This window comes from Camelus bactrianus, chromosome 2 (genome assembly GCF_048773025.1).
Source record: "Camelus bactrianus isolate YW-2024 breed Bactrian camel chromosome 2, ASM4877302v1, whole genome shotgun sequence".
Lineage (NCBI taxonomy): Eukaryota > Metazoa > Chordata > Mammalia > Artiodactyla > Camelidae > Camelus > Camelus bactrianus.
The window spans coordinates 135,538,763-135,553,833 of NC_133540.1; the positions used below are offsets into that span (position 1 = coordinate 135,538,763).

The following is a 15,071-nucleotide window of genomic DNA, read 5'->3' on the forward strand; positions in this document are numbered from 1 at the left end:
AGGATAACTTCCAAGGACGTCCGAGGACTGTGCCCCCCGGAATGACAGCCGCCGACCAGGGAAGTGGAAGGAAGCCCCAGACTGAAGAACGCACTCCCACACAAAACAAGTTTAAGAAAAAAGCCTTTAAAATCTTTTAATACAAAAATACTCACACACAGTTTTCCAGATACAACTTCCCATTTTAAATGCTTTCACTGCTATTTTGGCAATTCTCAAATCTACATTTTAGTATATTCTCCCCAGAAGTGAACTTCAAGTTTTTCGGTCGTCTGTCAGAACTGGCGGTAGCACCTGGCACCCTGAGAGGAGGCGCCCGACCTGCTGCCCGGAGCGCAGACCCCGGCGGGCAGTGTCGCGTGTGGTTTCACATCTCGGCAGGGTCCGGGGATGTGACGCCCGTGGACTCGGCGTTCTGCTCAAACCTTCATCAAACGCTACACATCTCATAGGGTCAAGAATTTGGCAACTGACAGTCGTTTGCATGGACTTTCATTAAAACAGGCTTATCTTCAGTTCCTGAAAATAAGGTAGTTCTAGAAGGGCACCGTGCGCTGCGGTCTGGCTGTCGTGGTAAGTGTGTGGAGGGCGCTGGGAGTGCAGACCTGAGGGTGAGGCAGGGCGTCCGCTCGCGTCTGGGTGGGGGGCCCAGAGGCACCCGGGAGGTGTTCCTCGCTTCCACTGCACATTGGTGACACGGGCCTGACACTGGCCCCCCAGCGCAAGCTGCCCTCATGCAAGCCAAGGCCCCAGTGCAGCCCCGTCGGGAAGGCCCCTCCGGCCCGTAAACTGGTTTTCTGGAGATTCTCAAAGTTAGTGTTATTTGCTCATTAGTTTAGCAGTTTTTGGAAAGCAGGCAGCCATGTCAAAAATAGATTTTCCAGTATTTCCTTGAGAAAGATCATAGAAGAATTTGGAAATAATGTCAGAGTGACTCAAAAGCCACAAAGTTTTATGACTGTCAACACAAAAATAAGTTAATCTGCTCCCCAAAGTGCACTGTAAAACCAGTCCGGTGTTGTGACTTGGGCTGAAGGCGGTCCCTGGAGGGAGGACGGGTGACAGCAGTGCAGGCCGGGGGGGGGGGGGGCCTGGGGCGTCGACCTGTGAGTCAGTCCAGTACCTCCCCCGACCACCGGGGAGAAGCCGCAGTTCTCAACTGAGATGCTCTGCGGTCCCTGCGTCCCACCGGCGGCATGTGTCCAGACACAGCTAAGCCTCACGTGCAGAAGCCCCAGCGGAGGACCAAGCCCGTCTCCTGTGACCCTGCGGCCTTGGCCTGGCAGAGCCCACCCCACCCCCAAAAACTCACGTCACAAAACCACGGAGAGGTCGTGAACTTAAGTCCAAGTACGTCCTGCAGTCAGTTCTACGAGGCACAAACAGTGAGAGACAAACCGGAGGCCTCAGGAGTTTCCGAGAACAGTTGTGTGGACTTCTGCAGGACAGACGTTCTCCTTAGGTTATTTTAAGAAGAGGCCAGAGAGAAGCACCTGCCGCCACCATCCCGTCCCTCCCTCGCGACTGTGGGGACGCTCCCAACTTCCTGGGTCAGGAGGAGAGGAGCCTGGTCTCCACCTTGAACGCAGTGCTCACGGGGTGGCTCGCTTCGTGCGGCAGGGCCTCTCAACAAGGAAGAGCTGGTGGAAACCTCGGGGGTCAGCGGCGGCCCGCGGTCAGGAGACCAGCGCCCGTGCCCAGCGCAGCTCACGTTTCCCAGGAGCAGACCCACGAGTGCGGAAAGTCACTTCAGGTGGCAGTGGTTCTGACCTCTGGGTCCCTCCTCAGCCTGAAAGGAGTACTTTCTGGAACTGCATGTGTCCCACGGGCTCTGGTCCCGGACAGACCGTTTCCCTACATTGTCGCTGGGCACGGGAGTCAGCAGGGGGGCCGTGCCCCGCAAACCTCACTCCTTCTGCAGTGAGAACTCAGGACGCATCAGTAAACACGCATATCAGTCGGTGGTAATTTGTGAAACAAGTTTAGCAAAAATATACTGAGAATAAAAGCCAGAAACTGGTAAAAAGCCAACTGAAAAAATATACAAACTCTTCCCCCAAGCACTGGTGAGAACCCCAGGGGGAGGCTGCTCCGCGGGCCTGTGCAGTGAAGGCCAGCACGGTGGCAGCGTCTGGGTCAAATCCGTGGGGAGCAGCCTCCGAGGAGGCCGGACACTAGCGCTGTCACCCATCCTGGGGCCGGCTTCTCAACAGGACGGGAGGAAGCATTTCGAGGAAAAATTTCACATTAGTACAAAAAAAAATCATACGGCTGTTTCATAAGAGCAAAATAATGATCAAAATCATGGTTTCCAAGGCGTTCAGGGTCTGAGTCCTTGCCCAGGCCCCACCCTGGTCTCCCCTGAGTGCGGACGACAGGCAGGCAGGCCGAGGGCCGTCGTTAAGATCAGGGAGGAGAGTGATCCTTAGAAAAGACACTAATCTATATATTCCAGGTAAGATAACATTTCATATGCCAATTAACTTCCAATCATAACTTCAACCTAAAAAAACAGAGCGGGAGGGAGGCCTGGCGCTCAGATTCAAGTGTGGCTGGAATGCGGGTCGCTGGCTGGTCTGTCCTCAGACGGCGTCAGTGCGGGCGCAGCGGGCGCTGCAGCGATGGCTCAGTGTAGGGAAGCGCTCCCTCCCTGGGAGGCCTGTCTGTCTGTCTGTCCTGGCGGCTGCGGGCTGCGTCCTCTGGGCCAGGCCCACGCCCGGCCCCCTGCCCGCCAGGCGGGCCAGCCGCCCGAGGCCGCCCCTGATCTGACCAAGACCAAGCCCCACGCGGGCGCTATTTGCCTTCTGTGACCCTCCGCCAACACCGCCTCCGCTTCCTCCTCCCCTTCGTCTTGGCGGGCTCCGCGCAGGGCGACTCAGTCTTTGCACCTCTCGCGGGCTCTGCCCTCCAGTCATGCTCGCAGCAGTAGGGCTGCCCATCCTGAGTCGAGCTGAAGGCTGTCCCGTCCTGGTGTTCCTTGCAAAACGAATTGGGGCAAAAGTGGCAAAATGAAGTAGAAGGTTTGCCGCACACGTCACAGTGATGCCACGGACATTCCCACTTCCCTGCAACGAAAGAAAGGATCACCAGACAGAAGTGATGGAACCACAACAACTTTTAACATCTTCGTGCTTGGAAACCAATTTTAAAACTTAGTTTAGTCAGATGACTACAGACCAACCGCAGGCAGCTGCCAAAGCCAGGAGGAGCAGAGGCAGGCGCTCAGGCACCGGCGCCGCACGTGTCCTGGGGCAGCTGCTCTTCCTGGCTGCCTGTGTCCGGTCTGATCACACTCACGCAAGAGTTTCTACCTTTGTCTGTTAACCCAGTTTTGTCATCTTTTGCCATAAAAAGCATTTTTGTTTCACAGTCAAACGTGTTTGGCCTTTCTTTTTACAGCTCTTGGGTCCCCTGCTTGGTAAGGGCCTCCACTCTCCTGCCGAGATGACAGTTGGCACCGATGCCCGGGGCCCGCCCGCACCCGCCCGCACGCACCGAAGGGCCGCTTGCCCAGGCCCAGGCAGGCCAGGTGGTAGGCCTTGGTGCAGGACTTGCGGTCACACAGCACCAGCTGGCCGCCGTCGCCGCAGCGAAAGCACTCGTCCTCCGACTTCTTCCCTTCGCCTCTCGTGCGCCGCCGCCTGGTTTTCTTCTTGGTCTTTTTGCCCTTTTCCTCTGAAGAAAGGGCTGCTGAGGCCTGCAGTGAAGAGGCAAACGCGTGCACTCAGCCGCACGGACGAAGCAGATGGGAGGGGACGAGGCCAGGGTACGGTCGGGGCTGCAGGAGCCCCGGGGAAAGGCACGAGCTGAGCACAGGACAACCCAACGACACCTCCTCCCGTCCGAGACCGGCTCTGGGCTTGGGTGCCTGCGGCTGTCCAGAGACTTCAGGCCCAAGTCCAGGCAGCACAGAGAGGGAGGGAGTGTCCCCCCATCCAGGTCCTTCCAGGAACCTCTGAATGTGGGGACAGGGCTGTTGCAGGCGTGACAGTTGGGATCGGGGGCGTGCTGGACGGGAGTGAGGCAGCGACATGCCGGAGACCACGCCCCCAGGGGCCGTCGGGGGATGTGTGGCACTGACAGAATTCTGGTCCCCAGGCTGTGGGAGACTCAGGTCCGCCTGCCAAGTCCCCAGTCTGGGGCGACCCGCCGAGGCAGCCTCACCCCGGCCCCCCCGGCGAAGACTCGCCTTTGGTCGGTCCCCGAGGAACCCACTGCAGTTGGAGGCTCCGCACCGACAGACCGTCTTCTCATTCCCCAAACAGTCGAGGTTGTAGTTGAAGGTCAGCTCCGTCCCTGGTGAAGGGAGACAAACGCACTGGAAACACTGACCCCCCCGAGCCTGCCAGGGGAGCCTGTGTGAGCTCACGGGACGTCCTGTCCCCACCGTCCTCACCCCCCTACCCCGGCCACCCCACTGTCCAGTGTGCATTCTGGACAACATGGAACTTCCAGGCCACCTGCCACCCCCCCCGGAGCCCCGCGGCCAAGGGCTGCGTTGACCACGGCCCTCGCCTGCCCAAGCGGCACCGTACCTGCGGGAATGTCACACACAGCAAACAGGCCCACACGCGTGTCCCCGTTCACTGTCCACTTGAGGGTCTCACAGTTGGGCTGGCAGCTGTGATTCATAAACCGCGAGTAGTTCCCCTTGGGGCCGGCGTCAATTATGCGGTCCTGCAAGGCACAGCTCGGCGGTCAAGGGGCAGCGAGGCTCGGCCACCCCGCGGCCGGCACCTGCTCACTTAAAGGGGCTTTTCACCAGCCGAGACACGCAGGATAGCTAGTGTTGTCCTGGAAACTGTGGTCTCCCACGTTCACTCGAATGGGACACCCCCAAACCAGTGCTGTTTCTCTGGCTCACAGAGGGCAGGTCAGGACCATGTGGAGAAGACCGAGCGCTGGTGAGCGGGGCTGGGGGCAGGGACCCCTGCTCCCACCCAACCCCACCCAGCAGATGGCCAGCGACCAAGGGGGCCGGGGAAAGATGCCGTGGTCAACGCTAACAGCCCACAGAAAACGCCACCCAGAACAAGACGCCTCGGTTATGACACAAACACACGAGCAAGTCCAGGCGGACCAGGCTGGCAGACCGATGGGAGGGGTCAGGGAGGGCCACAGGCAGCCCACAGCGGGGCCTCGCCCGGCGGGATGCTCGGCTACTGGGCCAGACCCCGGACGGGCCCCACCAGGACAGGCTGACCTCACCCTGGAAGCCTCTCCATCCACAGCACGAGCGGGAGGGAACCCCACAGGGAGCACTCCTGGAGGCCAGCTGGTGTCTGTGCGTGGGGACCCCCCCCAGGGCACCCAGGCGCCCCTGCCTGGACAGGCCGCCCCAGTGTCTCCTCCACAGTCCAGTCCACACCCAGCCACCAGACTGGCGACGCTCTGCTGGAACCTCCCGCTGCTCCCGACTTCACGGTGACGGTGCCGCGCCCGCGCCCGCACCCGCACCCAACGGAACGTGCTGCCTCAGGGCCACTGGCCGCTCTGGTGCCCGGGCGCTGCGCTGCTCCAGCTGGCCCGGCCCACTCGGGTCTTCACCCCGTGTTGTCACCCGGTCTCTCTCTGGTGAGATGTTCTCGCCACTCACTCTGAATACCAGGCCCATGATAACTGCGTGCCCACAACCTTCTTACGGGGTAACACTTGAATTTCAACTTCACGGAAGCTTTTCTCACTCCAAACTTTCAGTTTTATCACTTGCTTTCTGCATTCAGGGTTCGAGCCCAGCACAGCCTTCCCTTCCCTAAGCTGTAAACGGTGTCCCCGTCTTCCCAGCTCGTTAATCCTTCTGGAATACAGTTCTGTCAGTGGAGCGAGCTTGCTAAGAACGACGGCCACCAAGCCTGCCCGCCGCCCCGTCACCTGCTGCCGCCGTCACGGGACTGCCACGGGGGTGCCCCGGCCCCCACCCCATCTGGGACAGCACAGGCCGGTCTCGCAGACGCATCACTGTGCCCGGGCCTCGGGATGCTGTCCTGGCTGATTTTTACGGCGTTGGTACCTACACTGCGATCACAGTGAATCTACATCTCGGAACACTCGTCTTCACGGCGTTTTGTCTCGACCAGGAACCCGCTGCTCCCATGCGCCCGCCCAGCCCCCCAGGGCCGGGAGCAGCGGCCCGAGTCTACCCCGGGTTCTGAATCGAGCTGGAGCGCTCACTCCACCCGAAGCGGGAGGTCTGCAGGTTTTGACAGCCTTTATCAAGCTGAGGACGTTTCTGTCTATTCGTAACTCCCGGGGGGTTTTAATCAGGAACAGACTTAAATATTCTTCAACGAGTTTTCCACATTCATTACAATCGTGGATTTGTTTTCCTCCTTCAGGAAACTACTGGGGTGCTCAGCCACCCCTGCACTCCTGGAGCGAGCCCAGCTGGGCTTCCTGTGAGGTGCCCGCCGCCCAGTGCCCCCACGCCCCACCGGCTCGGACGTCCCTGGAACACATGAGAGTCCAGGGAACACAGGCGCCCCCTTGTATGTTTGTAAAAAGTGATTTACCCACGACTTGGACGGTTTCTGCTTTCTAACTTCTAGCTTCTGCTTTGTCTTTAATTCCTCCTTGTTAATTCGTTCTTCTTTTTCAGGCGCTGAACTCGGGCTGTCTGCCCAGGGTCTCCAGCTCCGGCGGGGGAAGGCCCGGCAGACCCCCACATCGCTCCGGGGGCAGCTGCGGGTTCTGTGGGACACCTGGCAGAGTGCACCTCGGTCCCTGGTGGCATCTTCAGCTTTAAAAGGCCTTCCCCTGTGTTACTGATCGCCCTGGTGCCTGAATGCTACCTTGTCTGAACACAGGTTTAAGAAAACCCGACTCCGTCTGGCACTTTGCACACGATTTTGTTTTCAGCCTCTCAGGATCGGTCTTCTTCTCCTATACATCAGAGAATTAGGCTTTGCTTTATGAACCAACCTGGAAATTTTTTCTTTTAATGAGTTAATCCAATTCCTTTCCACAGATGTGGCTGACATGTTGGGCACAATTCTAACACATTAGTCTATTCTGTTTGCTTACGTGGGTCTTAAGCCTTTCACTATGAAGCAGCGGGTTTTTTTAAGCTTTAATTTTCCTGTTAACGTTGGGAACTTCGTTTCAGTTTCCCCACCGGCTGCCCGTTAGAGAAGGGCACGGGCGCCTGCAGGTGAAGTGACACCCCCGACCTCCTCTTGGGCTGGTCACCGCTGGCCCCATCCAGGGCCAGTAATAAACAGCTGGGCTCCGCCGCCACCCAGCCTCCAGCCCTGTCTTCATCAGGAGCATCTCTGTAACACTGCCCTTTATCCTCGGAGATGCGGGCACTGCTGTCCTGGGGCTGACCAGCTCCGACGCCTGGGTGTCTGGGGCGGACGCCTCCACTCCCTGCCCTCCTCCCGTATCCGCAGTGCTAGGAAGGACCCCCTCGTCCTCACCCCTGCACTGCTCTGAACCGTCACCGGGCTGCAGCCGGCCCCTGGGCTCTCTGGGTCCACGCTATGCGGCCTCCTCTCACGTCCATCCCGCATCTACACCTGAGGAACTGCGGGCTGAGTACAAAGTCCTCAGTCCACTCTCTTCCTGAAAATCCTGTCCTTGGGCACTGGGTCCTGCTGGGAGAAGCCTCCAGACAGCCTCACTCCCCTCCTGGAACAAGTCTTCCGGCTCTCTGGCCCGGGTGGCCAGAGGACTCTGTATGAGACACTTGACGTCGGCCATCCAGGTGGATCTCCCCTGGAGCCCAAGGTGCTCCTTCAACACCCACACTCCGGCCTCCTCCAACGTCCCTCCAGCTTCAGACCCTTGGCCAGGCGTACCCGGGCCCCCGCCCCCGCGCAGCTCCCGGGCTCGGGGCCGCTCTGCTCGGCCCTGCCACCCCAGCCCCGTTGCAGGAACGCGCTGCCTGCTGGGTGGACGCCTCTGCTCTGGGGCCTGTTTCCCACCCGCGGGGACCCTGCTGTTCTTCATCGGGCTTTTCTCTCCTGTAACCTTTCACTATCACTCTCGAGACGCGCTGGAGTTGCCGGAGCTTTACTGGCCAGATCCGGGGCGGCCAAGGGGCCGGAGGTCAGCCTGTGGCCCTTCTGCTTCCCTGTGGCAAACTGCCTTACACGGGGAAGACCACCATCTCCAGGAACCATCTCCGCCGCTCCCGCCGCTCCCCAGGGCCCTCCTTCCCCTCCTGGGAGCCGGCACGGGAAGGGGCCCCGCCTGCTCTGCTCATGGAGGTCCCGGGGTTCCACCGAAGCTGTACTTTTTCCTTGTTGCTTTGGAATCCAGCACCACCATCTTCTACCAAAATCCTATGTACAGATTTTTACTTTTCGTAGACTAAAGTTTCTGCACTTTTTAAGATCTTTCCGAGCTGCTGGACACACATCCACGAGCTCACGCTCATGTGCACCGCCACCGGGCAGGCAGCCGGGCTGTGGGGGCCGTGCTTCCTTCAGTCTTCCTTATCTGATGTTAACAGAGCCAACAGCACCCTTGTTTGGAGTAGGATTTGCTAAGTTTTTATTTCTTAAGTAATCTTTCGTAACAGCCTTTCTGGTTCATTTTAATTACGTAAGTCACAGCTTCAGGTTAAATTCCTAAACTTCAGCCAACCTAAACCTTATCTCACAAACTCAGCCACTTACACTGACTGTGGCCACAGACACACCTGCTCTGTCACCTTGTGCTTCTGAACGCCGCCTCTTCCCCCCCCCCTCCCTCTCTAGAGACTGACTTTTCCGTATGCCTTCTCCCCTCTTTGATGATGTGGAAGTTACACTTTCCATTTCCACCCACTTACTGATTTCCCAGGTGGACTGAACACACGCTTGACGAAGTATAAAGTGAGCAAAATCTCTCCCCGTCCACACGCGGCACCAGCCGTCCACGCTGGCCAGTCCCTTGGCGACCCCCGAGGCGCTCACGCGGGGCCTCTCAGGTCCCTGAAGAGCCTCCTCCATCAGCCCCTGCAGCAGCGCTACGCAGACGGTCAGCCAGCTCGGGCTTCGGGCTCCGGGCTCCGCTGCACGTGGAGGCGTCTGCCATCCGTCACTCCCGAGAGTGTGCGCCACCTTCCCTGCTTTTAATCTTTGTAGCGTTTTGGATCTTACAGGTGTTTCTAATGCATCTTATCTAGGTATAGACTTATTTTTACGTTATCCTGCCCAAAACGTAGTCAGTTTCACCAGTCAATGACCCGTGTCACACAGACGCCAGAAGTCTCTGTCCGCATGGTGTCCCCCCGGGTCTCCGTCTTTCCTCCTGGGACACCCACTGCACGTTTGTCTCCACAGCTTCACTGCTTCACCTTCTGAGCCGCAGTGCAGGTGGCTTCGAGGCACGTCTGCCACCTCGGGAACCTGCTCTGCAGCTGTCTGACTCTTCTCAGCCTGGCCCCTGGGCCAGGTGCAAGGACTGTATGTAAACTCCCAGTTTTAACTGTTTGTTCAAGTCTGCCTGATTTACCCCTCGATGCCTTGTTCTTTTCTTGTGTCTCTGAATTTCCTTTTATGGCTTTAACCATTTCTCACCCGCTCACTCGAGGTTTTCAGATTTGTTCTTATCAAGAGCTGAGCTCAGCTTTGGAGGCCTGCTCACGGGGACCCCGTCCCGCTGTGTTTGGACACTTCTGGGTGGGTGGGGCTTCTCGTTTCATTTCGGTTCTGCTCTGACAGGAAGTGGGCGGGGTGTGGCGTGCTCAGTGTCCCACGTGGCACGGACTGTTTTGCTTTGGTGAATCATCATTTCAGGGGTCAATTTCAGTGTTGTGATCAACCCAGCATTTTCCACAACACACGAGCAGTTCAAATCTAGGCTCAAAACACAGTAGGGCACAGGCCGAGAGTTTCCATTTCCAGCAAAACCACCTCCCTTACCAACACCCCCAAAAAGGAGGGGCGGCGGCAGAGGGGAGCATAAATTTGCCACCTCCTGGCGTGGCTGTCACCAAAGGCACCGCCCGAGAGGGCCTGTCAGTTGGCGCCCAGTGTCCCTTCTTTCACCCACCCAACTCGTGACACGTGGTCTCTCCCACCTTCTGAGAACGCGGACCCCCCAGCAGACAAATGTTCCAAACTGTGGACAAACCTGGGCTGCAGAGAAGCACCAACCAACCAGAAAAACTGCACTATGTACCTGAAAGGAAGCGTGACTCCCCCAACCGGCGCTTCTCTCCTTGGTAAGGCTGGTCAGTGCGCCCCCAGGACAGCCGCCCTGGCCTCAGGCAATGGCCAGAAGGCACATGCACTCCAGGAGAAGAGTGCAGGTGTTGGAAACAAAGCGACCAGGCAGACGCAGCGCCGGCACGGCCGCGGCCGCGCTGCCCTGTCTGGTGAGCGGCCGCGGCCGCGCTGCCCTGTCTGGTGAGCGGCCGCGCTACCTTGTCTATGGTGAGCATGTAGAAGTGCGTGATGTCGTTCTCATGGGCACGCCTGATCCTAGCCATGCACTCCTCCTCGTCAATCAGCTCGCCCACGTACTCGATCACAAACTCGCCCTGCGGACAGAAGAGCGCGGGATGCGAGGCCGGCTCCGGGCACGCCGGGCGGACTGCAACACCTTCGGGGTGGGGGTGGGGGGTGCTGCAAAGCTCTACAGGTTCGTCAAGTCCGTGCCTTGATGTGCGCTTTACAAAGGCCGTCGGTGAAGACTCGACCCGAAAATTCCTGAAGTGACCGCACCCCAAGCCTTCTTCCCGCAGCTCTGTGTCTTAGGACCCTGTGGTGATCGCTGGCTTCTGCATAAGCCACCATCACCAGCCATTTCCCCAGCAGAGCAAGGGGTGGAAAGAATGACACACTCCCTTGCAAGAGCCTGGATGAACCAGGGGTCAAAGTGCACAGGGCAGTGGGGCTGCTGGGGTTTTGCGTGCTTCAAAGCAGCCTTCTCAACGCCACTGGGAGCACAGCCCGGGTCTGAGGCCGCCTGCGACAAGAGGGCAGTTCCACGCTCAGTCTGGGTGCGTTCCCCTCCAGACAATGGGGTCCCACATTGTCCCAGGACAGCAGCCCTCCCAGCTGCCCGGCCAAGCAAACTGGCTCCTTCACAAATCTTTCACTTCTAACAGCAGCCATCAGGGTCTGAGGGGAGGCAGGTTTCGAGGAATTCACGAGTCCTAGTCTGAGAGCAATCTTTCCTTCAACGGTTTGTACTCCAGCGCCAACAACTCAGAGACTGTTTCTGAAATTCTGGACTCACAGGAGGTCGGGCGCACCACCAGCAAAGCCCCCCCAGGGGGCGGCGAGGGGGCTGGGGGCGGGGCCGGGGTGGACGGGCCCACTCACGTGCACAGGCATACACACGCACCTTTCTAATGTCCCTCTTGGCCACCAGGCCCCAGCCCTTGCCGTCTGTCCTGACGATCTTGGTCTCAGGGTACTGGCGCTTGGTGAAGCACTGGTTCTGGCAGGCCTCGCCGGCGGGGCACACCTGCGGGTGGCACTCGAACATGAGCATCCTGTTGAGGCACTGTGAGTCGGAGCCGCAGGGGTTCTCGTCGCTGGGCCGGCAGTTGCACTTGGGGATCTCAGAGATGTCGGCCGTGTGCACCTGCACTTTCCCGTACGGCTTATTCACCTGCAGGGAGCACCAGCCACCTCAGCCCCGAGCTGCCCGCCAGCTTCCCGAGTCCCACTCCGCCTCCGGGGACCCTGCCCGGGGCTTCACAAGGGGGCTGCAGTGTGGCCACACACACCCCACCCCCGCCCCATTATCTTCCGGAAGCCGGGCCGCGGTCACACAGAGAACCATGTGGACCGTTCAGCGTGACGCCCACGAGACCCAACCCCAGCTGGCGGGGCTGCCTGACGTGTGGGCACAGGGCAGCCTCTGCCCTCACACACTCAGTTCCTTGTTAAGGAACCAGGCCACGTGGACAAGAGGCAGCAGAGAGGATGGAAAAGGAACGAGTGAGTCCAGGGAAGACGTGGGAGACGCCGTGCAGCAAGTCGGAAGTTGACCTGGAGCAGGCTCGGGAAGCCCAGGGTCACTCTGACCCAGTAATTCCAGCTCTGGGTTCACCCCAGAGAAGAGACTACAAGTCAGCACAGAGACTGCACCCTTCACACTTGGATCGCAGCAGCCAGGACAAGCCCTCGACCAGCCACCCGGCGCCAGCACACGCCAGGGTCCCCCCATCGACCCTCCGGGACACAGGGCTCCGGCCCGGCCAGGAACACGCCACCCACCCTCTTTGCTCACACACCCTGTGAGGCTGAAGGTGTCTGTGTGTCACGGGCTCCGGCCAACCTCGGGCTGGGCTGACCTCCTCTCATTTGAGCTGGTCTCCAGCATCTGGCGACACTGGGAGGCCCAGGTCAGCTGGCCCCTTGGTCTGGCCAGGACTGCAGTCAGGCCCCTGCTGACCATCAGGCTGAGCCTCACACTCCAAGGCAAAGCCGAAACTCTGTGCAGAATTGCTGGCCCGCAGCCATCCCCTTCCTGTCACAGGACACAGGCTGGGTGGTGACAGCGCTGCTACCCACCCAGCATGTCCCTGCTGCTGTCCACCTGGGAGACGCTCGCTCGGGACAAGCCTCCCACCCCCCGCAGCCCCAGCCCCAGAGGAAGGGCCCTTGGACTCGGCCTCACGCAACCCCCTGGCCCAGCACGACCCCTGGCTGCACGTGCCCCCGGCCCTGCGTCACCTTGATGTGCTTGTACGGCGGGGGCTTGCGCGCACTCTCCTGCGTTTCTCGGGCCTCCCTTTGAAGTTTGATTTCACGAAAACGAGCTTCAGCTTCTTGCAGTGCTAAGAAGTCAACAAAGTGTGAGTGAGAGACTCTTGGAAAGCTCTGTGTTTTAATGGTTTACTCTAATTTGTCATCGCTCTGCTAAGCAACGTTTCTGGTTTCTGTAAAACTAGAGGCACACATAGTGGTAGCAGTGTCCTGAACAGAAGGGGCTGGGATGCTCTGGGAAGTGCTGGGCGCAGGCCCTGGGCCTGCCCGACACAGTCAGGTCTCCTGCTGGGTCTCGCACTCAGGACCCCACTCACCGTCCCCAACTCACCCCTCGCCAGCTGACCCTAACCTGAATGCAGTCCACGACCTCTTGCTTCCATCCTCTCTTTCGTAATAATTTTTGAAAATCTTCTGACGGCCCACTCCCACTCAGATCTGAGTGCCCCGCTGCTAAGAACCCCAACGGGAGAAGGCCAGGCAGCGCAGCGCTGCCTGCCTGAACTGCCCTTAGGGAAGAACAACTCCCGGGGCTGCCCTGTGCGTGGGCACCACCTTCCCCGTCCTCCCCCATCCCCGGCTGTCACCTGAACACAACACACACCAGCCTCTGTCCCCCAACCGGGCTGTAGGACCAGGGCGGGGCATCCTAGCTCCCTGCCCACGCCTGCAGCTGGGCCACCTGGCACCCAGCGTCTGCTGACGGGTGGAGGGATCCTGCCAGCCCGAGCACAAGGCCCGACAGCAGCAAGCCTCCTCCACATCTCCAACTGCGCACACGCAACCACAAGAGATGTCTCTCAGTCAGCACTAGAGTAACCTCCTGAAAGCTCTAAAGTGTGTTAGTGAAAGCCGTCACAAACCAGCGTTAGAAAAGTTACTAAACATCATGTCTTGTCTTATGCCTCGATACATTAGTCTGTAAACCTGCTGTTTTCTTACTTAAAATACAGCCAGGATGCAGAATCCAGTGTTTTTCACAGAAATCAAACTTTCGAAAGCACGAATCAGGTTTAGCAAGGGCACCCGAGTTCCCTGCCTCCATCCGCCCGGGAACCTCCGTACCGTTTTTGAAGACTCTTCCGATCCCTCTGACCCCCTGGTGGCGGCTGCCCCGGTCCCCCTCCACGTACGGGAACACTCGCGCCTGATGCGTCCAGTAATAATCTTTAGACCCAAAGAAAAACACAGGGAATTCTCCAATCTCGTGCTTCATTTTCTGAATATTTGGGGGAACATTTTTGGGATGGCAAACTTCTGCCGGCCACCATCTATTATAAATATTAAAAACAGGGTTCACAGAGTCTTCAGAGAGAGTGACAATCATTTCAACACTGTAAGTACTGCAAAGTAAGAACACATTTGACAGGCAGCCCGAGCACAGGCGTCCACGCCCCGCACCTGTAGTTCCCCAGCTTCACCCAGATGATGTCCTGGAAGTGCAGCTTCTTCCCAGCCCTGCAGTCATTGCAGAACCAGCTGCCATCTGGCATCTCGATGTTCAGGCAGTCGGGGTGGAAGGCCGCGGGGCAGGACTCGCAGCACAACAGGCTCCCCCCTGCAAAGGAGGGCAGTGCTCAGCCGGCCGCCACAGCCCCGCCACCCGCAGCTCTCACAGTCTAACCTGGCCTGTACACAGAAGAGCGGATCTTACTGCCACCGCTAACGATATCCCCTAAGTCCGGGAAGTGATCACAGGTAACTTAGAGACAACAGGGGACGCGGGCATGACAGGAGGACGGAGACACAAGGCCCCCGAAGCAGGCCCACGAGGGCTTCGTGCGTGGGGAGCCCGGGAGCAGCGCACTCCACCCTCGCTGACGGATCCCACAGATCGGGGCGTGGAGGCGGCAGGCCCTCACCTTTGGAGCACACGAAGCACCAGCTCACGTTGACGTGGGCGTGGTGCCTCTTCCCCTTCCGGGCGGTGAAGTGGCCCGTGCAGACGATGCTGTGGGAAGCGACCACCAAGCAGCCGGCTGCCAGACAAGCGTCCCCGCCGTGGTAGGCGACCGGGCACCGGACGCAGCGCATCATTTTACCTGGAGGCAGAGACACACCTGAAGACCCCACACAGCAAACAGGAGCCAGAAACCACCAAGCCTCCAGAGGCTCCTAACACTGGTGCTGAAATAAAGCTGACATTTGGTGAGAAGGTCAAGAGAAGGGAGCGTGAGAACACAGTCGACGACACGGAGACACATTTCCTCAAGGCAAAGGTGGCTCAAGACGCCGTCAGAAAACGACCGAGCGCTAAAATGCTGTACTCTGAAACAGTGCACACCCGGGTTTCGCCGCCCGGGCGCTGCGGGCCCGTGGGCGGCTGTCCCGGGCGCGGGGCCATGCTTAGCGGCCTCCCCCGGGGTGCCTGCAGATGCCTCCAAGTAGCTCCAGACACGGCCAAACATCCCAGGAGGACCA

At 59.1% G+C, this 15,071-nt stretch overlaps 1 protein-coding gene, 1 long non-coding RNA gene and 1 other non-coding gene across 6 annotated transcripts in view; 1 reads left to right on the forward strand and 2 right to left on the reverse strand.

Annotated features, from left to right (window-relative positions):
- Positions 1–110: 110 nt before the first annotated feature.
- Positions 111–15,071, reverse strand: part of NSD2 (nuclear receptor binding SET domain protein 2) — a 70,578-nt gene continuing 55,617 nt past the window's right edge. For 3 of the 4 annotated variants that reach the window (XM_074351877.1, XM_074351886.1, XM_074351900.1), the window contains 10 exons: positions 14,513–14,692; positions 14,052–14,208; positions 13,716–13,921; positions 12,618–12,721; positions 11,278–11,547; positions 10,352–10,468; positions 4,536–4,677; positions 4,190–4,296; positions 3,496–3,697; positions 111–3,065 (listed from right to left, as the gene is read on the reverse strand). In XM_074351877.1, coding sequence (XP_074207978.1) covers positions 2,794–3,065; positions 3,496–3,697; positions 4,190–4,296; positions 4,536–4,677; positions 10,352–10,468; positions 11,278–11,547; positions 12,618–12,721; positions 13,716–13,921; positions 14,052–14,208; positions 14,513–14,692 — 1,757 coding nt within the window. In that variant the 3' untranslated portion in view covers positions 111–2,793. The remainder of the gene's footprint in view (positions 3,066–3,495; positions 3,698–4,189; positions 4,297–4,535; positions 4,678–10,351; positions 10,469–11,277; positions 11,548–12,617; positions 12,722–13,715; positions 13,922–14,051; positions 14,209–14,512; positions 14,693–15,071) is intronic. The other variant, XM_074351891.1, reaches the window with a different exon arrangement.
- Positions 4,788–4,912, reverse strand: LOC123618287 (small Cajal body-specific RNA 23). Its single transcript, XR_006726700.1, has one exon.
- LOC141574775 (uncharacterized) lies at positions 6,348–6,782 on the forward strand. The gene is made up of 2 exons (XR_012501883.1): positions 6,348–6,485; positions 6,596–6,782. It is a non-coding gene; the product is annotated as an uncharacterized LOC141574775 (long non-coding RNA).